Genomic DNA, 22,115 nt, shown 5'->3' on the forward strand with positions numbered 1-22,115 from the left:
CTGTTCCATCTGTTTGTTGTCCTTGGTCATAAATTGTCTCTCTTGCTCACTCACTGTGGAGTATTGTCTTTCTCATCTTGCATGCTTAGGGTTTGGCATGGTACGTGTTTGTTGAAAATGAGTACACACCCATTTATCTGGAATTCCCAGGTTTTTGTAAAAATTGTGGCAATAATACATTTCATTTTATAGTATTTATTCTGTAATCCAATTTGGTTTCTCTCATTTGTTTTTGATTGCTGGCAACTAATTTCATTTCCTAATCTCTGTTTAATTAGGAGAGCCACAGACGTTTACATTAAAATTCAAGAGAGCTGAAGACTATCCTATTGATCTCTACTACCTTATGGACCTCTCCTACTCTATGAAAGATGATTTGGAGAATGTTAAAAGTCTTGGAACGGATCTGATGAATGAAATGAGGAGGATTACTTCAGACTTCCGAATTGGTAGGAATATTGAGAAAATTAATAATTTTCATTTGTATAAGTCCTGGAAGCTTCGCTCTTCACCATATACTTGTGAAATAAATAGGCCAGTTTTTAGCCTTTTCTTTCTGAGAGGAAGCTGACAATCCTGTCCATATCTTGTAATCTTTGTGCCTCCTTGCTCCTGTTACTTTATGCTGTCATGTTACTTCACACAGATTATACTATGTAGATAATGAAATGTATGCTTGTTTTCATAGGGCTATATTCATTGATTTGTTGAATTGTTTTATAAACCTGTTGAGTGCTCAAATTGTTTCATTACTAATTAATATGACCACATTTGTCTGCACAGCCTAATCTCTCTTCACACCTGGGTTTTTTCATATTATAATGATCTCTTTCCAAACTTTATTATTTTAATATATTAACTTCTTATTTAAGATTGACTTATATGTGGTAACATAGCTTTATTCTTTTTAATGCAAATTTGTCCATCCATCTATCCATCTCTGTATATGCATTTTTCCTTCACAGGGTTTGGTTCATTTGTGGAGAAAACTGTGATGCCTTACATTAGTACGACGCCAGCTAAGCTCAGGAACCCTTGCACCAGTGAACAGAACTGCACCAGTCCTTTTAGCTACAAAAATGTGCTCAGTCTTACTGATAAAGGGGAAGTATTTAATGAACTTGTTGGGAAACAGCGCATATCTGGAAATTTGGATTCTCCAGAAGGTGGCTTTGATGCAATCATGCAAGTTGCGGTTTGTGGAGTAAGTGTGTTCATTTCTTACAATGGGACATTATTTGTGTGAATTTTAAGTATGATTTTACTGTCAGTATAGAAAAACTTACCTTTTTACCAAATCATACTTCATTATCACAGAGGAGAACAGAATTTGATCCCTTAAATTCCCTCCAGCTACATAATTGCTTTCTAAAGAATACTTAATCATGTCTCTGTTTAAACGAGGCAGCTGCTTCATTTTTACCGGATTTTGGAAGCCACAGTCCTCACCATTTGAAACAGTGGGGCAATGTAGCTATACTTTGCCTGGTGTTCTAGGTCTTTAGAAGAGGCACAGATGTCCTGACTCTGGCTTGTGCCACAGTTAGAATTGTACTTAGCCACAGTGTCACTGGAAGTGTTCATAGACTTCAAATGGAGCAGTGTCTCAGATGCCGTTTCCCTTTGATGGGCTTTCCTCATCATCTTTAAAGGATGTCTTCCCAGTGTCTTAGTGACTGAGAAAGCAGGAACTTTTTAAGTCCCACTTTGTAAGCTATAGGAGAATGTACATTTTGAAAAGTCATATATTAATCATTTTAATTGCAAGATTTTTAGTAGTGGCAGGCTCATCTCCATTAGAATAGTGATAGAAATTAATGGCCCATTGAGCAGCTGAAGATTTTGAGGTGACCTTTTCATGACATGACTGAAGCTAAAACTAGAGAGCGCTAAGAGGTAAGGTAAATAAGGTTTGTCTTAAGTACCTACTTTTGTTTCATCACCCCCCCCCTTTTTTTCCTTATAGTACCCCTGTTCCCTAAAAGACCTTCCTTGATTCCAGATGCTTCTTAGTGGTTATTTGTCAACCAGTTTTTACTAAGGTGCTAACTATATCCAAGATAATGATGTGGTATAGCAATATGGTAGAGCGATTGAGAGAACAGCATTCAGACTGTTAGGATGCTGCTTCCCATCACCACTGGGTCTGGAACAGTTTACTTATCCACACTAGAGAGTTGTTTCCTGTAGGAAGGGGAATAATAATATACTCAATAGGACTGTTATGAAGTTTATTTTTTTTAATTTTTATTTTTTTGTTACGAAGTTTAAATACAGTAATGCATATAGAGTGCCAGTAAGCTCTCAGCAAATATAAAGTACTACATTATTGTTACTTTTGATTTCTCCCTGGGGCAGTTGTAATTTAAGGATAGTCTGCTTCTAAAGGGGAAGAAAGACTAATATTGTAAGTAGTGCCTAGCCTGCCACCCTTCTCTTACAGCCATTTATTCGTGATCCTGTTAGCAGCTCAGCGTGGAGAGAATATTCTCTGGGCTGTCTCCATCTGCGCCTCGGCCTGTGGGATTAAAGCAGGCCATCGCTTCCACAGCTGCTGCTGTCTTTCTGTGCTTAACATGCTGAGAGTAACTGGTCTACCTGCTTCTCTAGATGCAATGTACTAACACTTGGATTGCTAGCATCAATACACTTAATTCTTACCTTCAAGGAATTTATAGTTTTATGAGGAAATATACAGATGCATTGAGTAAATTTAGGCAAATATAATTACAAATATACCATAGAAGAGGATTTTGCTGCTAATTTATTATTATTTTTTAAGATTTTATTTTTTGAGTAATCTATATACCCAAAGTGGGGCTTACAGCCTCTAGATCAGGAGTTGCAAGTTCTGCTGAGCCAGCCAGGCACCCCTTTATTATTACTTTAAATCCTTTGTTGAATAAGGAGGAGAATAAAATAAGAGAACAAATCATCAGATACAGCACTGATGAGGTAGACTGGGAGCACTGATTTTAAAAAATATTAAAGCTCTTTTTAAAAAGAGCTGAGAAAAATGGACAACTAAGCAAGACAGTTTTTTTCCTCAGGGGTGGAGGAGCCTCATGCAGTGGGCTCTGCATATGCTCTCTGCTCTGTATCAGCAGCAATATTAGCACTGTAAAAAGAGAAGCTAAGAAGAAAGTATAGAATGAGGTTAAAAGTACAATGGGAGCCTATGTGAGGATTACAGCTTTATGTACAGTGATTGTGGATAGCATTTATAAATTGAAATCTTTTTCTTTTCAAGTCATTGATTGGCTGGAGGAATGTCACACGGCTGCTGGTGTTTTCCACAGACGCTGGATTTCACTTTGCTGGAGATGGCAAACTTGGTGGCATTGTTTTACCAAATGATGGACAGTGTCACCTGGAAAATGATGTGTACACAATGAGCCATTATTATGTGAGTGTTGAATTCCTTACATATTGAATGGATTCCTGTGGAATTTTGGTGTTTAATACTAAAAGTATTGTGGGTGGTGATCTCCAGGTGGCTCAGCGGTATAGCGCCTGCTTTTGGCCCAGGGCGCGATCCTGGGGTCCTGGGATTGAGTCCCGCATCAGGCTCCTTGCACGGAGCCTGCTTCTCCCTCTACCTGTGTCTCTGCCTCTCTCTCTCTCTCTCTCTCTATGTCTATCATGAATAAATAAATAAAATCTTTAAAAAAAAAAAGTATTGTGGGTGACTGGCTTATGAGTTTTACAAGGTTTGAGGGTTTGTTATTTTGGTAAGTACAAGCCCTAACCTAACATGCAAGGAAGCTGGTATTGCTATGTCTGAAGATGTGGTTTTGTGTTTGCTTTCTGCTGCATAGACAAGGGCCTCAGTCGGTGAAAGGAGCTGCTTGAACACTCTTATTCTGTTTCTTTTTTTTTTTTTTTTTTTTTTTTTTTTTTTTTTTCTCTTATTCTGTTTCTCAGCACATCACTGTGTTTCTTGTCTTTGCACACATCATTTGATAGCAAATTTGACATTTCTAAACAGATAATTTGTAAAGGCCTATACTCTTCATCTTATATAAGATTTTTGAAAGTACGTACTCTCCTTTTATTGAAATCAAAGACTGGCAAATTATTCAAGTTCTACAAGAAATCTAAACCTTAGTGAATTTTGGTGATTTATGATACAACCTGTAGTTACTGGCAGTTCTTTACTTTCATTTTTCTAACACTTACTATACATAGATCTTGCTTTTTAAAACCTTTTTATTGTGGAAGTTTCTATACATACAGAAGATACACACCCACATGTGTATGGAAGATAGAAGATTACACACCCACATGTACATACCTCCCACCTCAGCAATTATTTGTGTTATTTCAGGCAGTTTTGTGTAAGTAATCCAGTTATATATGCAAATTATTATTTTCAAAAAGTATGGAAAAACTGGAATACATTGGAGGTAATTACTTACTAAATTTTATTTAATTTCTTAGGATTATCCTTCTATTGCTCACCTTGTCCAGAAACTAAGTGAAAATAACATTCAGACAATTTTTGCAGTTACAGAAGAATTTCAGCCCGTTTACAAGGTAAGTATGTATCTGTGGGATAAAAAGAAGAACTAGTGGGCATCTGGGTGGCTCACTGGTGGAGTCCTGGTATGGAGTCCCGCATTTGGCTCCCAAGAGGAAGCTTCTCCCTTTGCCTATGTCTCTGCCTCTTTCTCTGTGTCTCTCATAAATAAATGAATTAGGGGATCCCTGGGTGGCTCAGCGGTTTGGCGCCTGCCTTTGGCCCAGGGCGTGATCCTGGAGTCCCAGGATCGAGTCCCATGTTGGGCTCCTGGCATGGAGCCTGCTTCTCCTTCCTCCTGTGTCTCTGCCTCTCTCTCTCTCTCTCTCTCTCTCTCTCTCGGTCTATCATAAATAAATAAATAAATCTTTAAAAAAAAAAAAAAAGAACCAGCTTCTAGACCCTTCATGTCTAGTCTTTAGGCAAAATCATATGTCTGAATTGAAATATAGGAAAGTGTTAGTAACCAGACTGGATTTTACAGTAGTGGTTTATATTAATTTTTAATCACAGATAAAACCAGTTTTATTATATTTGACTCCTTAAATTATTTAGGAAATGGCTAGGATGCTCATACTTAAGTTTTTTTTTTTTTTTTTTAAATGCTCGGTAAATGCTAATTGGTTGAATCAATAGTATTTGTATCTCACATGTTTTATATTTTAATTTCAGGAACTGAAAAATTTGATCCCTAAGTCAGCAGTAGGAACATTATCTGCAAATTCTAGCAACGTAATTCAGTTGATTATTGATGCCTACAACGTAAGTATATTCTAAATAAGAACTCTTTTAGACAATACCCTCTTGAGAATAATTTACCAAAGAAAGTAAAACTCCTTTCATTTACAATTTAGTAAGCTCAGAGGACAACATAAAAGTAACATTTTATGTATCTGGAAGAAAACATTTTATATTCTATAAAAACCAAATTATTTATAATCTGAACAGAGCAAAAATATGATAATTGGGGTGGGGAAGGTTTCTAAATGTCTTGTTTGATGTCATTAAAAAGGTTTTCTTGTTGGAAAACAATTCACTTGTTTGAGGATATAAACAATAACTTATAACAATATATAAGATATATACTGGATATATACAAGGATATAAACAATAACTTATAAACATAACATATTTAAATGTATAAGATTACCTCAATCTGCCCACTGCAGGATTTTTTATAGATTCATCTTTTTTGCAGAATTATTCTGGAAAAGCTTTTTTGTCAAGTCTTTTCTTGTTATGTATTCAGAGATATAGTTTTTTATTCTCAAGAGATACACACGCCATAAAATATGTACATATGTAAATATATTTGACTTACCTGTTTTAAAAAGATGTGTAAAATTTTTTTTCCCCACACTTGGAAGGAAGTTGAGTTGTCTAGAGCTCTAATTCTGAGTATGTTTAGTGATGCTTGTTAAGCATTGGTGAATAACCATTTTAAGTAGTCAGAAGACATCGGTAACCGTTGTGTGTCTACCCCTCACCCTTTTGACAGGTTAAATTTTAGATAATTTTACCTCATGCCCGGGTTTCCCAAAATGTTTCGGAAAAACCCTACTCACAGACAGAGAGGGGTTTTTTTTGTTTTTTTTTCCTTTTTTAAAGATTTTATTTATTTATTCATGAGAGACACACACAGAGAGGCAGAGACATAGGCAGAGAGAGAAGCAGGCTCCATGAAGGGAGCCCGATGTGGGACTCGATCCCGGGACTCCAGAATCACGCCCGGGCCAAAGGCAGGTGCTCAACCGCTGAGCAACCCAGGCGTTCCGAGAGGTTTTTTATTACAAAGATTTTTAAGACTCCAGTTGTTCTCTGTCTTCCCTATAGTTGTTCTCTATCTTAACAGAGTATTGCATATTTTCCTAACTCACATGCATGTAGATGTGTGACTAAGAGACAGCTTGCTGCTGACCCTTCTCCATTTGTCCTCAGTGATCTGATATTCTAAAAAAACACACTGGTTTGAGTCATTCGTACTCAAGGTTTTGGGTTTGTTTGTGTTTTGTTTTTGTTTTTTGTTCTGTTTTTGTTTTTGTTTTTGTTTTTTGGCCCAGTCTGTAATGGCTCCTAAGCAGATTTGTTCCCAGACTATATAGTTAGTTCTTTATCTCTAGTCAGCTGGAAGTGGTAGGGCCAGAGGAGAGCCATATTGCCAATGGGGACAGAAAATGTTTGTTCTGAGTTCTTAGGACTCCTCATGTTAATATTAGGCCTCTCTTGCACCATATGAGCATCAGTAATTAAAGCACAAATACTCTTATTTTTTAATCATGTACATTATTTTAAAGAATTTAATTTGAGCCTGTTTCTCTGGGTTTTGAGTTTCCTAGTCACCTAGCATTTGGCTCCAAACCTTTTATTTGAATGATACTGTTTTCTTAATAGTTAATTTTGCCCTTTGGTTTTATGTATTCAGTGTACTTTATAGTAGCGTTTGGTTTCTTTCCTGTGTGTGATTAGTCTTTATTTTAGTCCCTTTCCTCAGAAGTCATTTTGGAAAACAGTAAACTGCCAGAAGGAGTTACAATAAATTACAAATCTTACTGTAAGAATGGGGTGAATGGAACAGGGGAAAATGGAAGAAAATGTTCCAATATTTCCATTGGAGATGAGGTATGTTGTATCAGCATTTTCTGAAGAAAAGAAAAATTATCTGTTTATAAGCAAATCTGGTTTGTAATTTAAGCAACAGTAAAAAGTGAGTAGCTTTTTGGAAGACTTTATAGCAGATTTAAATTGCTTAGTTGTTAATTTAATTGTCTTTTTTTCCTTCAAGGTTCAATTTGAAATTAGTATAACTTCAAATAAATGTCCAAATAAGAATTCTGAAACCATTAAAATTAAGCCTTTGGGCTTTACTGAAGAAGTAGAAGTTATTCTTCAGTTCATCTGTGAATGTGAATGCCAGAGTGAAGGCATCCCTAGTAGTCCAAAATGTCATGAAGGAAATGGGACGTTTGAGTGTGGAGCTTGCAGGTGAGCAGAGGTTGTTGGAGAATGAGCGAGAGGTGTACTGGATATTTTATAGAGTTATGAGCAGGCTCTTTTGAGATGTCCAGAAAAACATCTATTTGGAATGAGTTAAACTCTTTGTTCCAACCACTGTTGCTCACCATGAGATCAATTTGATGATCTTGTGCATGATACTTTTTTTCGTAAGAAGATGCTCTTTGAAATTAAAGGTTTTATAGCCATCCATGACATATATGTAACAAATTGTTGAGTTTTTCCCTCATAAAATAGCAACCTGAATTTTCTGTAGCTAAATGAGCTTATGTAAAATACATTTACAGAGAAGTGTTTTAAGAAACTATATCAAACTTATAGTGGTGGTTTTATCTGGGAAATGGAACTAGGATGCCGGAACACCTTGTGCATGTACTTCTGCACTGTTGGAATAAGTTTTAAAAACAAGTGTATTGCGTCCCCAAGGTGGCTCAGCAGTTGAGCGTCTGCCTTTGGCTCAGGGCATGATCCCTGAGTCCAGGGATCGAATCCCACATCAGGCTTCTTGCATGGGGCCTGCTTCTCCCTCTGCCTGTGTCTCTGCCTCTCTTTCTCTCTCTGTCTCTCATGAATAAATAAATAAAATCTTAAAAAAAACAAAAAAAAACAAGTGTACAAATGTACTTTGTGAGATTAAAAAGAAAACACTTTCCTGAACGTAGAATCTATTACTAACAAAATTGTAATCAAATGATTTTACATGTTTTTTACACTGTGGTGGTTACCTCTTAATTAAAAATTAAAATTGAATATACTCAATACAGCTTTCTCCTCAAAAGATAGGAAGGGGAGAGTATTTTGATCCAAACATCAGCCCCAAATGACAAGTTTTTGAAGGGTTTTTAATCCTGAGAAAAGTAAATGCCTGGATTTCACCATTAGTTACTAATTGTCTATTCTGAATAATGATTTAAATACTGTATTTTACTTTTATATGTTGTACCTATCCCGATTGAGTCATGTAGATCCGTTTTTAGTAAGATTCATTACCTAAAAAGATTTAAAAATATTTTTTCTTCCTGGGGCACTGGGGTGGCTCATTTGATTAAGTGGCCAACTCTTGATTCATGATCTTAGAGTCCTGGGATTGAGCCTGGTTTTGGACTCCTGTTCAGTGGGGAGTCTGCTTAACGATTTTTTCTTTCCCTTCCTCTCCTGTGCCCTTCCCCCTAATTGCATGTGTGAGCACATGCTTGCACTCTGTCTAAAATAAAAAAATAAATCTTTAAAAAAGAATATTTTGCCTTCCTTTACATATTCACCAGATACAGAATTAGTGTATTGCCAGTGTCTATAAGCCTTGGGTGTTCTAGAAATACAGTGTGTTTGAACAGTCTGGACCTATAGGATATACCTATTTTTAAATAATATATTATATTATTAAGTGATACGCTCAATATTGTTTTTCTTCAACTTCCTTGTACTTTTTGGTATGTGTTTATTATACTTTTTTAGATTAACAATTGGACCTTTGCTTTAAATTTAGAGATAGTTCACATATAATACCAAATGTAATAGCATGTCATTTGAGAACAGAACATATGTAGTCTTTTAAAGTAAGTTGATCCTATATTTCCAAATGTTTTATTTACCTGTTCACCGCTAGATGATATTTTCATCCTGATCAAAATGATTATTTTCCTGAAGAAATATTTTTTTCCCTAGGCCCTTGCATATATTCCATATGAACTTGACTAATGCCTGCACACGTGTGCACTTATGAACCCTTTTGTACCTGTCTGTGATGTGTGGTGGGAGCACTCTCATGTAATAGAATTGTATTTTGAAGATTTTGTTTATAGTCTAATTTCTTCTCCCAGTCTTTCTCACAATATGACATTATTTTCAATTATTTTTATTTTATGTGATTGAAATTTTGGATGCTTTTTTTAGGTGCAACGAGGGACGTGTTGGTAGACATTGTGAATGTAGCACAGATGAAGTTAACAGTGAAGATATGGATGCTTACTGCAGGAAAGAAAACAGTTCAGAAATCTGTAGTAACAATGGAGAGTGTGTCTGTGGACAATGTGTTTGTAGGAAGAGGGATAATACAAATGAAATTTATTCTGGCAAATTTTGCGAGTGTGATAATTTCAACTGCGATAGGTCCAATGGCTTAATTTGTGGAGGTGAGAAAGGGGTCTTAAAATGGTTATGAAAAGTGATCCCATCTTGTACAATAAAAAACATTCAGAGCTTGCTTGGTGAATAAGTAGGATACGGGCAGCATTGAGGGGTCAGTCCATCCTTCACTACATATCCTTCCCCATTACTACTTGTTGCTTTTAAAGTCAGTGCCATGGGGATCCCTGGGTGGTGCAGCGGTTTGGCGCTGCTTTTGGCCCAGGGCGCGATCCTGGAGACCCGGGATCGAATCCCATGTCAGGCTCCCGGTGCATGGAGCCTGCTTCTCCCTCTGCCTGTGTCTCTGCCTCTCTCTCTCTCTCTCTCTCTCTCTCTCTCTCTGTGTGACTATCATAAATAAATAAAAATTAAAAAAAAAAATTAAAGTCAGTGCCATGGTTGTATATTTTTACCATTGTAATGAGAAGTGATATTTTTAATTCCAGGAAATGGTGTTTGCAAGTGTCGTGTGTGCGAGTGCAACCCCAACTACACTGGCAGTGCCTGTGACTGTTCTCTGGACACGACTTCATGCCTGGCCACGAACGGGCAGATCTGCAATGGCAGGGGCGTCTGTGAGTGTGGTGCCTGTAAGTGCACAGACCCCAAGTTTCAAGGGCCAACCTGTGAGATGTGTCAGACCTGCCTTGGTGTCTGTGCTGAACATAAGTAAGTATTACCTAGTTGCTTGAAAGAGTTGATATTAGTTGTCTGTTGACCTATGTACTGTTATCACTAGAACCAGAACAGTACTGATGTTAGGTCACACTGGAAATCAGATATCTGACCCACGGTAGCCCAATCTGAGCTTAAAGATCCTTTCTCAGTCATTAGCGTTTGTCATATGATACTTGTGTGTCATATGAGAGTAGTTGATGACATCATTTTGGTCTGAATTGGCTATGTAATTAAATCCCATAGGGTAACCTTTGTGAAATTAGTATTACTAGTTTCATTATGACTCTTGACTAAACTAAGCAAAATGAAGGTTTTGCCTTTTGGAGAAATGTTATTGTACAAATAACACAATGCTTATATCACTTTGGTTTTGTATTACATATTTATAATGTCTGATAAGGCTAGTTTTATTTATGAATTTTTATTTTTATTTATTTTTTATTTTATTTTTTTACAAGCAATCATCTGATTTATAGAAAGATGCAACAATACTTAAAATGATACAAAATACTGATTTCAAAACATCAAAAAATGAGTGTATTTAACCATACTCAGCTCATAATAGAGCAAATGGGTAAGAAGAATAATTCATACTATAGCATATTGCTAATATGAACTGTCAACAGAAAAAGTTGATATAAGAATGCAGAAAAACTCTATCTTTTAAGAATTAGAACTGAGGGGCTCCATAATCATCTAGCATCCACTCAATGTTGTACCTATGGTTAGAAATGTACATGATGGGAACTCCAGGAATCTTCCGGATCCTTCGTTTAAGGTCCTGGTCAACTGGTCAACTGTGGCCACAATGTAACACTTGTGCTGAGTTACTGTCTGTACTAAGCAGTCATCTGCATAGGTTCCTTTGTGTGTGCATGGCAATCATTCAAATCTTAGATCCTTGGCAATCCTTAGAGCCACTCGATACTTTTGCCCCAGTTTTTCAGTTTCAGCCATTACACAGTCAGTTATACAAGGGATACACTTGGCATACAGACAGTCCATCACTGACTGTACTAAGTCAAGTTTGGCTTTAATAGAAAAGTTGACAAAGTTGGTATCAACCAGGATGTGGTAGGTGGGCCCAGCTGTGTGTTATATTGGAAGAATAAGCAGGAAGGATGTTGGGGGACTTCTCTTTCCTTGAGTGCACTGGGAACTTTCTTTTCTTTCTTTTTAGGTTTTAATCTATCCTTCTCTTTAAGCCTCTGATCTCAGAGACTAAGCATTCGCTTCATGGCTGCATACTTTCTTGTCTTCTTTTGCTTCCCCATGTTCATGCCGCACTCTGTTTCTTCTATTTATGACTTTTTAATTTCTCTTTTTGGATTTTAATTTGAACTGTACTATATAACTTCACTTGGAAAACTAGTGTCTTTATATTTAGTTTTCCCATTTAGAAGTGTCATATGCCCCTCCATTTACTCACATGAAATAATCTTTAAGCAAATATTTATTTTAAATAAGTTTTTAATGCAATTTGTGTTTTCACAGAGAATGTGTTCAGTGCAGAGCCTTCAATAAAGGAGAAAAGAAAGACACTTGCGCACAGGAATGTTCACATTTCAACATTACCAAGGTTGAAAATCGGGACAAATTACCACAACCAGGCCAGGTTGATCCCCTATCCCATTGTAAAGAGAAGGATGTTGACGACTGCTGGTTCTATTTCACATATTCAGTGAATGGGAATAATGAGGCCATTGTTCATGTTGTAGAGACACCAGGTAAAAGTCTGATCACTTCAAAATTCTTTTCATTTTCTTTTCTACTGCTACTTAGGCCTCTTGGCAGTTTCCCTAGCACCCAGTAACACTTCCAGCTGGATTATTTTAAATTCAAGTTAGGGCACTTTTAATCTCAAAAATTAAAATAGTATTGTTAACGATATAAAAGAAGAAGGAAAAAACAAGTCTTAAGTGTTATGAATGGAGAGTTTGAAGACTAAATGTATGAATCCACATAAAACACTCAGCATACTGCCTGACATTTATTTAACCAGGACAGGAATTCACTAGGACTTGGCTCATTATTGATGATGCTTGAATTTGAGCTTGATTTAGGCTTGAGTGCTACTGGGAAAGATAATTTTAAAGGATATTATAAAGCATGAATTTGTTCAGCTTCTCAGAAGAGGAAACATTTTTTATTTTGATTTTTGTAGGCACTTTTTGTTATATTCTTTGAAATTTCCTACATTTCTGTACAGGTTGTTGTAGGAATGTAAGTTTTCATTTCTTTTGGATATATGGTACGAATGCATTTGAGGGCATATGGTAAGCATATGTTTAACTTTATAAGAAATAGCCAAACTGTTTTTTTTTTTTTTTGAAGTCTCTGTATTTTACATTTACAGATACATGTTTACCAATTTATGCTTCCTTATCTTTTCATCTTTTTAACATTGTTTTTGAAAGACCAGAAGCTTTAATTTTGATGAACACAATTTACCGTCTTTCTTTTATGGATCTTGCTTTTACTGTTATATCTAGCACTCTTTGCCTAACTCAGGTTCATAACGATTTTTCTTGTGTTTTCTTTTTTTTTTTTTTTAATTTAAATTGGACACTTGGCCAGTTCAGTCAGTAAAGCATGACTCTTTTTTTTTTTTTAATATTTTATTTATTTATTCATGTGAGGATCACACCCTGGGCCAAAGGCGGCACTAAACCGCTGAACCACTGGGGCTGCCCTCTCCTGTGTTTTCTTTAGAAGTTTTATAGTTTCTGGTTTTTCCATTTAGGCCTGTAACCCATTTTGAGTTAATTTCAGTATATGGAGTGAGATTCAGTTCTTACATATGGATGTCTAGTAGTTCTAGCACTTTGTTGGAAAGACTGATTCTTCTCTACCTTTGAAAAATCAAATGATCTTATGTATGTTGGCCTATTTCTAATTCTTTATTATGTTCCATTTATCTGTGCATCTGACCTTTAGCCAATATACCACACTGTGTCAATTACTGTTGCTTTATAGCTAGTCTTGAAATCTGGTAATGTGAGATGTCCAATTTTGTTCTTTTCCAAAGTGTTTTTGAAATACTTTCCTAGTTCTCTGCCTTCTTTGTACATTCTAGAATTAACTTGCTGATACCTATAAAAATCCTGCCAGGATTTTGATTGGGATTGCATTAAGTTTATTTAATCAAATTGGGGGAGAATTGACATCTTAACATTACTGAGTCTTTCCATCCATGAATATGGAATACTTCTCCATTTATGCAGGTCTTGGATTTCTTACATCAGTGCTTAGTAATTTTTCACATGCAAATGGTGCACATATTTTGTTGGATGTATACATAAGTATTTCATGATTTTCAATGCTGTTACAGAAGATACTATTTTCTAAATTTCCATTTCCAATATGTAGAAATAAACTTTCATATACTATATAGAAATACATACGATTTTTGTTTATTGGGCACATATCCTCTGGCTTTATAAGGTCTTTGTTAATTCTAGTATCTTTTTTATAGATTCTTTGGAATTCTTCACATTTACTTATCTTGAGCTTTTATTTCTCTGTGTTTTTGTTGAGACACTAGCCAGGTCTTTGTAGTTTTAGCCCTACTTTGCATATATCAATCCCTTCCTTTTTACTTTACAGAGTGCCCCACTGGACCAGACATCATTCCAATTGTAGCTGGTGTGGTTGCTGGAATTGTTCTTATTGGGCTTGCGTTGCTGCTGATTTGGAAGCTTTTAATGATAATTCATGACAGAAGGGAATTTGCCAAATTTGAAAAGGAAAAAATGAATGCCAAATGGGACACGGTAAGTTGCAGAACATCTAAAAAGTAGGGCAGTTCACAAAGTAAATATAACACTTCTAAGGCTTGTCTGTTAACGCTGAAACTGATTATTAAAGTCTTCGAGTATTTTATTTCCCCAAAAGTTCATCACTCAGAGAACTTGACATTTGGTGAAAAACAGAAAACCTCTTAAATATATCCCATCAAACCAGAACATTCTAAGGAAGTATCTTCTGGATACTGTGGTCAGTGTTTTTATTTCCTGATTTTGATCTTAAATCTGCTCTTCAGCCTTTTCATCTCATGTAAAATAGAATTCTAGATAATATCTATGCGGCAGGATATTCAGTGGAAAGCTTTCTCTCTCTCTCTCTCTCTCTCTCTCTCTCATTCTCTATTTTTCTCTTCTTCCCAACAAAGAACCTTGATCAAGAGCAGCCAGACTCAAAAGGCTGCGTATTATATGATTCCATTTATATGACATCCTGGAAAAGGCAAAAACTCTAGAGGCAGAACTAAGTCCATGGTTTCCAGAGGCTGAAGTGGGGGGGAGAGGGCATGAGGGATCTTCTTGGGATGATCTTGATTGTGGGTATGTATGTACAACTCTATACATAAAAGGAATATATTTAACTCTGCAAATTATAACTCAATAAAACTTTGTAAAAAATTTTTAAAAGCTGAAAGTGGGTGAAATGTGCTAGCATATAATGTGGTTTGAAATATGAAGTCTGAGGGTAGGGTGGCCAAACCTTGGCCTTCATGTATTTATCTTTTGACAGAGAAGGCAGTCTTCGGTAATTTTAAAGTATAATGAATTTTAGTCATTTTCATTTACTACAGTTTGGGTTGGTGCTTTTTTGTTGTTGTTGTTAAATGCTATATAGAAGTATAAAAGTAAAATCTATGAAATAGGGAAAATTCTCTTATAGTGTTTAACAATATACATGTCAGTATTTTTCTGATGAAATCATTAGAAACTATTTCTTTTACTTTAGCAAGAAAATCCGATTTACAAGAGTCCTATTAATAATTTCAAGAATCCAAACTATGGACGTAAAGCTGGTCTCTAAGTTGCCGTTCGTATTTTCTTTCTTTTTCTGTCTTTGCATGTGAACTTTTATCCTTTTTTTACTGCACTGTGTGTCCTTTATCACAACTGCTGTTTTTTGTTTTTTTTTTTAAGTCTGGCTTTATTTATATGGCTATATTGTGGCTTTTTTTGGCGTGTGTTAATTTAGAGTTAGCTTTTCAAAGGGCTTTCAAAGAAGCCTTATGGTACAGAAGCAGCAGCTGGGTAACAGTAAGAAGAGAATGTGCTTTGTGGCCTGCCAGACCCCTGGTCGGAACTCAGCACTTCAACAGCATCGAGCCACTTGGCTGTTGGGAGCTTGGTTGTCACGCCTTTAACAGGGAGCCATTAATAACATCTGTTGTGTGGGTGTGGATATCTGGCTAATGAACTGCAGTATGTGATATCAGCTTGTCAACTTACCATCCTCACTACACTCCTGTGCTTTAGATGACATTATCCTTACTTACAAATCACCATATGTAGATTCTAGGGTGAAACAATGAAAAGTAAAAGTGAAATCTAAATTGCAAAATAGAAAAAAAATGTAACCTGGTGAAACATTTGTATGCTATACAACTCCAATGTCATTGTTACTGATTTTAGAACTATTTGAAGATACTTTAGTTCTTGATGTAAGTTGAAATTCTATATGTTTTCTGGTTATTGAATGATTCTGATATTCAACTTAAACATTGAACTTTTTTTACAAAAAACAACAAAGACTTTAAAGAGAAAGTCCTATTTATAGTTTTAAATAAAATTTTAGTTGAAAATTTCAGAGTTGTAGTAAGGCTTGCTTATCCTACTCGGTAGATTATGGTAAGCTCTTCTGGTGAATATACATTTTACCTGAATGACAAATTTATTATTTTTTCTTTTATTAGGAGTGGACAGGATTTCCTTATATCTGATTTTTCATGAAATGCTGCTAGCATATTTTAATGTAATCATGTAAATCCCTTAAACTGATTTAAAAGGTTATGATAAGAACAGATTCTCCTGGCTGGTGGTCCAGAATTTCTCTTTCTTCTCCCAAGGATTTTTTTTTTTTTTAAATTTCACATATTAGAAACCTGAAGCACAGAAGGGTTGGATAACTTGACCAGGTTCACCCATGGTTAGTCAGTGGAAGAGCTCAGATTCAGACCAAGGCACAGTGGCTCCAGGGTTCATATTCTTACCCACAGCACTGTATTGGCAGCAGTCACATATCTTCAGGAGATTCTGTTACCTGTTAAGTAGAGATAGATCATTCTTTTATGGAGAATTACCCCTTTGTGACATTTGAGTGACATAACTATATTGGACAAACATTGTAATGGACATACCACTTTATGACATAGAAACCAGCATTGTGGTTTTGCCTATTTACCGAGAGTGTACTTAAAATACAGGTATGTTTAATATTTTTAAAAGGTAGGAAGGCCCAATAACATTAGAAACCATTACTTGTCTTTTTTTTCTTTTATTTTTAAGCAGATTTTAAGACTTTTCCAATGGCAAAATTAGATTTCCTGGCAGAAGATTACAGTCACAGTTGTATATGGGCAGCCTGGTACATTTTTGTATTAGTCCAGACTCTATGTGTTCTCTTACCTGATCCTTTCCACCGACTGTTTTTAGAAGGAAGCTGATTTGCTAGATTTTTTTTTCCTTCCCTTATCCTTTTCCTTTTTTTTTTTTTTTTTTGGTAGGTCAAAAACAGTCAAATATTGACAATGCATATGGTTATTTCTCAAATAAGATAAATTTCCATGTATCCTATTGAAAGATGTAATTTCTATCTTTACTACACATTAAATTGTACTTTGCAAGAAATTATCAATAAATAATAGTGAAACAATTAAGTTTCACTAAAATGTTACTTTTTCAGCCAAAATAGGCATTTTGGATAACTTGAGAAGTTTGCTTAAAAGTTTATTGGTGAAGTTTATTGATGAGTTCATTGGTGAAATCCAGGCAAATTAATGGCTACAGGTTATTATCAGATGTTTTCTTATGAAAAATTAAAGTAGAAATAAACAATAGAAATTAAGGAATGAGCATCAAGAAATGAAAATAAATTATGACTCATGAAACAGTTTTCTGATATGGGATCAGGGTTTACCAATCAGTGTAAATTATGCTATTAACATATTTCAGAGAATGAGCAGGCACTGTGATTATTTCACCACATAAGACTATTTTGTAGGTACATTTAAAAAAATCAAATTATCAACCTTAAAATTTTAGAGTGAATTATAAAATTTTCTATCCTCCCTGCTGTTACGCAGGCTTTAATGTAGATTCCTAATCTCTCACCATTGTATGTTGTATATCTAATATGTTATATTACAGAGATGATTTTCTAGCCAGTTTCTAGTGTGAGCACAAAGATGACATTTTACTGAGTACATACGAGGACTTTACTTCTGAATATAACTCTGTTCTATTGATTTAAATATGCTTTGATATTTTTTCTCTCAAGATAAGGGTGGGGTTGCACTCTGAACGTTGGAAACTAATCTGGTTTATTTTAGTTTACCTCCATCTAAAATGATGCCTAACACAGATAGTTTAATTTTACTTCTAACCTTGCATGTTAATCTTTTGTTTGGATGTAATCGTATATAAATGTTTGTGTATATGAAAAGGCAGACTTTTCTCCAAAGGTAAGTTCTGCCTTATGTACTTTGGACTCATTAGTTTTTTGGGTATTTTTTCTTTTGTATTTTGTTTTCTGGATTTTTTGGGGGAGGGGGCTTGCTTGTTTTCATTTTGTGTATGTGTTTACTTCCCTTATAAATTCTTAAGTATGAAATACTAGATTGATCTAATATATTGTTTCAAAGAAAAATGGTGATTTGTTTTCTCCGTGTATTTGAAAGAACCAAGTTCTAGCCTCAAATGCTGAATAGGAAGATGGAAATAAGGAGTGTAATGAACGTATTTGTACTATATTACTTGCTAAGAATGTAGTTGCCAAGATCTAGTTTCCTGTAATGTCTGTATAATAATGTATTAGCTTCAGTTGGGTAAGAGATGAGAAATGGATATCCTACATGTTTTCTATTATCCAAATTATTTGATGTTTGTCTCAGAGGGATCCTGAGTTCCTGCACCATGTTTCTGAAATGACGGGTCAAGATGTATTTTGTGAGGTGGGGTTGGGGTCAGGCTAAGGCATATTGTCCTGTCTTAATAGGAATTCAGATGAGTTACTGAGCTGAAGTTGTAATGGTTTATTTGGTGTGTTTCGGGACCATCCAGCTTTACATGCTATACTTTTTCTCAGTGATTTCTCCTCTACAGAATAACATTCAGTCTCTCTAGCATGGCACACAGGACCTTTTATGATTTGGCCATGTCTTCTTTCTTGTCTCCTCTCCCTTGCTCACACCTCAGAACGTACACTCACACTCTTAAAAACTTCTAAACTATATAAATGTGTCATTCTTTTTCCTAGACCTTGACTTTGCGTGTGTTTCTATTTATCGATCAATATTTTATCTATAGTCAGTTTCTCTGTGAAAATGCCCTAATCTTCTCAAAGTCAGTCCTTTTTTTCTTTTACTGCTCCCGTACTATGTTCATAATTCTGTTTTGTACTATATTAGAGTGCCTTATTTTATTTACATGTTTGTCATGCACCAGCCTATACCCTCTGAGAGGGCAGAAATTGTGACAGTAAAAGCCATATCCTGATATAATCTGCAATGAAGTGTAAATAAAATTTAAAAGCAAAAATTACTGTTTAGATGCTTTCTATAAATATTTTTAAAAATCACCACAAATGGCTCTATAGTACAATATAAAACCAATTAATTTTTGCCTAAAATCTTAAGGTCTTAAGTTTTTATTTAACATTTATTGATTGGTGCTCACTGTGATTTCTTCTGATATAGGATTATTTGGCTGTACTCAGTTGGCTTTCAAGCTACTTTCAGTTGATAAAGATAGGAGAAAGAAAATGCTATAGTAGATATTTAAATGTATCACTTAGATTTTGTTTTGTTTCGTTTTGTTTTAAGAAAATGGTCTTGTGGGATTGTATGTTAATTGCATGCTTAAAACGTCAATGCCTGTATATTTTTGGGTCTTGAAAGAGCTGTTTAGTTTATGGCTTGGAGTAGTTTTCTGGGCTTCATTTTGGTACCCTTTGCTAAAATTAGTATTGCAATGAAAATAAAACATTTCACCAGTATGCTTTCTGAAGAATAACAATTATTTCATGCAGAATAACATTATTTTTGTTAACATTGTAAGCAAAAATGGCAGTGTGACGACTCCTGCAGGCTCAGTGCCCTCAGCAGTACTTTGCCTCAGAGCATTTGGTGTCCACAATTTCTGTGGTGGAAAAAGCCTCAAGAGAATACTTCCCTCACAGAGATGACAATCAAGGATTCCCATTAATTATCAAGAACCTTCTTAACCACAGTAAAGGGTTAAGAATCAGGCAGTTAATGGCAGAAGAGTTAATTCTTCAAGATAGCCATTCAAAACTAGTTTAAAGGAGAGAAGCCATTACAGGACATTCTCTGCTGTGGAGGGCATTTTTAAATCAATCGTGCCATGTAGGAAGGACTCAAGAATGAAATAATACCAGATTACAGGGTCACCTTTTGACTTGAAAAGCAAAGATTTCATGTTTCATTTTTGTGTAAAGTTTTTATTAATGCTTTTAAAAAATATGTGATATGTGTGATATGTGGACAGATAAGAATGGAGACAACTGAAAATGACCATAGCTCTTAATATTGTTTTATAAAATAAAATACTACTACTTGATTTTAGTAGAGTATCTGATAATTTCTCTCTCTCTCTCTCTTTTTTTTTTTTTTTTAGGGTGAAAATCCTATTTATAAGAGTGCTGTGACAACTGTTGTCAATCCGAAGTATGAGGGAAAATGAGCACTGCCCATGCAGATTGCACAACACTGAATGCAAAGTCGTAATTTTCATAGTCACAGTAAGGTAGCTTTAGGGCAATATCACCATGGTTTTTCTCATGTGCAGTTTTTAAAAATGTACAATATGTGTAATTTAAATTTTTTTTTATTATTTTGAAAATAATGTTATAATCAATGCCAGGGACTGACAAAAAACTTGAGACAGGATGGTTATCCTTATCTGCTAAGGTCACATTGTGCCTTTTTGACCTTTTCCTCCTGGACTATTAAAATCAGGCTCTTATTGGATTAAGTGAGATTTCTAGAGTGATTGAAAGGGCAGTAGTTAAAATAATGAGTATGTGGAGAGTTTCTATTAATCAAGTATTAAAATTGATTTTTAGCTTTACAGATATGTCAGGTTTTAGTTTTACAGAATCCAAAGTAAATGTCCTATGTAGCTAGTTTAGAATTGTTTCAAGTTTTTTATTTTGCTATTTGCCTATTTAGACAAGACTGATGACATATCTGAAAGATTGAGTATATTGGGAATTAACCGGTGTAAAATAGTTTTGAGATATTTAATCTACGTAGAGGCCATGGGAAAAAGTCAGAGAGTTAGGAAGGGAAACATAGCTTTAAAACCTGTGTGCCATTTTTAAGAGTTACTTTATCTTGGTAACTCTTACGCCTTCTCTTTAGAAATTCAGGCCTTGGAAAAAGTATCTGGAAATTTTCTGCAAAAAAGTCCTTAATTTAGCATCATTTACATAATGGCCTTAATTTACATAATACGTGCTGAATTGAGGACCTTTGGGTGAATTTACTTTATTCCTTGTATTTTGTTTAAAAGCCTGGTGCTTTTTATCACCTCTTCTAATCATTTAATGTATTTGTTTGCAATTTGGGGGTAAGACTTTTTTACCAGTACTTTTTCTTTGGCATTTCAGCTGTAAATTTGCCTTCTTACTGAACATGTGAAGTTGTCCTGTGACTTATGCCATAGCTCTCACTTAAGCACGTCCCCCTTTCAGCCAGCGCTGTAATAGACCACTGTATATTCCCTTCTCACTGTTTGCCCGTTTTGTTTCATCCTAGTCACATTCTTGTGTTAAGTGCCTTTTAATTTTAACAGTTCACTTTTTACATGCTGTTTACTGAAGTTATTTATTAAATAAATATGCCTAAAATATTTAAGTTGGATGTTTTCTGTATGTATTGATCTATATTGTCCATTTCTATGCATAAAATTTTTATAGCTTAGGCTGACAAAAAAAAATATCTGGTTAATGGGTATTTCACTTAAGAAGCTAAAATATATTTCTTAAAGAACAAAAGAAGATGTGCCAGAGACACAAGGAAAGTGCTATGATTAAACAGATTTTTTTCTGACTGTTTTTGGGCTTTTTAAATAATATTGGGTAAGTCCTCAGCCCCCTCCTGTAGTGGGAAATAGCTTTTATCCTTACATCAAGCAGGCTTAACTCTGTCAATGTCTTAGAACTGGTAACTAGAAACTGGAAATTATGTCATTTTATTTAAGATCCAGACAGGATTGCTTTTTTTTTTTTTTTTTTTTAAGATTGATTTATTCGTTTGACAGAGATAGAGTGGGGGGGAGGGGCGGGACTCTCGAGCAGACTCCTTGCTAAGCATGGGGCTCAATCTCACGACTCTGAGATCCTGATCTGAGCCAAAACCAAGAGTGGGACCATCAACTGTGCCACAGATGCCCCTGTTACCTTTCTGATAAGGAACTTTTCTTTTCATTGGCTTTGGTTTGTTAGAAAGTATGTACACTCATAGTAAAGAGTATTAGAAGATATGTTTTCCTTCCTAGAGCTTATAACAGGTGTCAGATTTGGGGAAGAGGACCAGCCTCTCACATTTGCCATACCCTCCCATTTTTAAAAATTGGTGTCCTTTTATATTTATTCCACTTAGGTGTATTTCCTAGCTTAGACTAAATCATCCTCCAATTTAGAATTACACATTTTTTTCTAGTTTGTAAGCTTCACGAGAAAAACTATCTTACTCATTTTCTCTTTCCCACTACCTGTACTCTTGATTGGCTCAAGTCATTTC

At 35.2% G+C, this 22,115-nt stretch overlaps 1 protein-coding gene and 1 pseudogene across 4 annotated transcripts in view; one reads left to right on the forward strand and one right to left on the reverse strand.

Annotated features, from left to right (window-relative positions):
* The window catches only part of ITGB1 (integrin subunit beta 1), a 46,526-nt gene extending 25,299 nt beyond the window's left edge, over positions 1-21,227 (forward strand). For 3 of the 4 annotated variants that reach the window (XM_026000843.2, XM_072749244.1, XM_026000844.2), the window contains 12 exons: positions 279-449; positions 966-1,204; positions 3,251-3,406; positions 4,441-4,536; positions 5,192-5,281; positions 6,998-7,138; positions 7,302-7,501; positions 9,425-9,663; positions 10,105-10,327; positions 11,831-12,063; positions 13,943-14,109; positions 19,987-21,227. In XM_026000843.2, the coding sequence (XP_025856628.2) occupies positions 279-449; positions 966-1,204; positions 3,251-3,406; positions 4,441-4,536; positions 5,192-5,281; positions 6,998-7,138; positions 7,302-7,501; positions 9,425-9,663; positions 10,105-10,327; positions 11,831-12,063; positions 13,943-14,109; positions 19,987-20,052 (2,021 nt within the window). In that variant the 3' untranslated portion in view covers positions 20,053-21,227. Of the gene's footprint in view, positions 1-278; positions 450-965; positions 1,205-3,250; positions 3,407-4,440; positions 4,537-5,191; positions 5,282-6,997; positions 7,139-7,301; positions 7,502-9,424; positions 9,664-10,104; positions 10,328-11,830; positions 12,064-13,942; positions 14,110-15,085; positions 15,176-19,986 lie in introns of those variants that run through there. The other variant, XM_072749245.1, reaches the window with a different exon arrangement.
* On the reverse strand, positions 11,007-11,610 carry LOC112921569 (rRNA-processing protein FCF1 homolog pseudogene; annotated as a pseudogene).
* Positions 21,228-22,115: the final 888 nt, after the last annotated feature.

Source organism: Vulpes vulpes, chromosome 2 (genome assembly GCF_048418805.1).
Source record: "Vulpes vulpes isolate BD-2025 chromosome 2, VulVul3, whole genome shotgun sequence".
In the NCBI taxonomy this organism is placed as follows: domain Eukaryota; kingdom Metazoa; phylum Chordata; class Mammalia; order Carnivora; family Canidae; genus Vulpes; species Vulpes vulpes.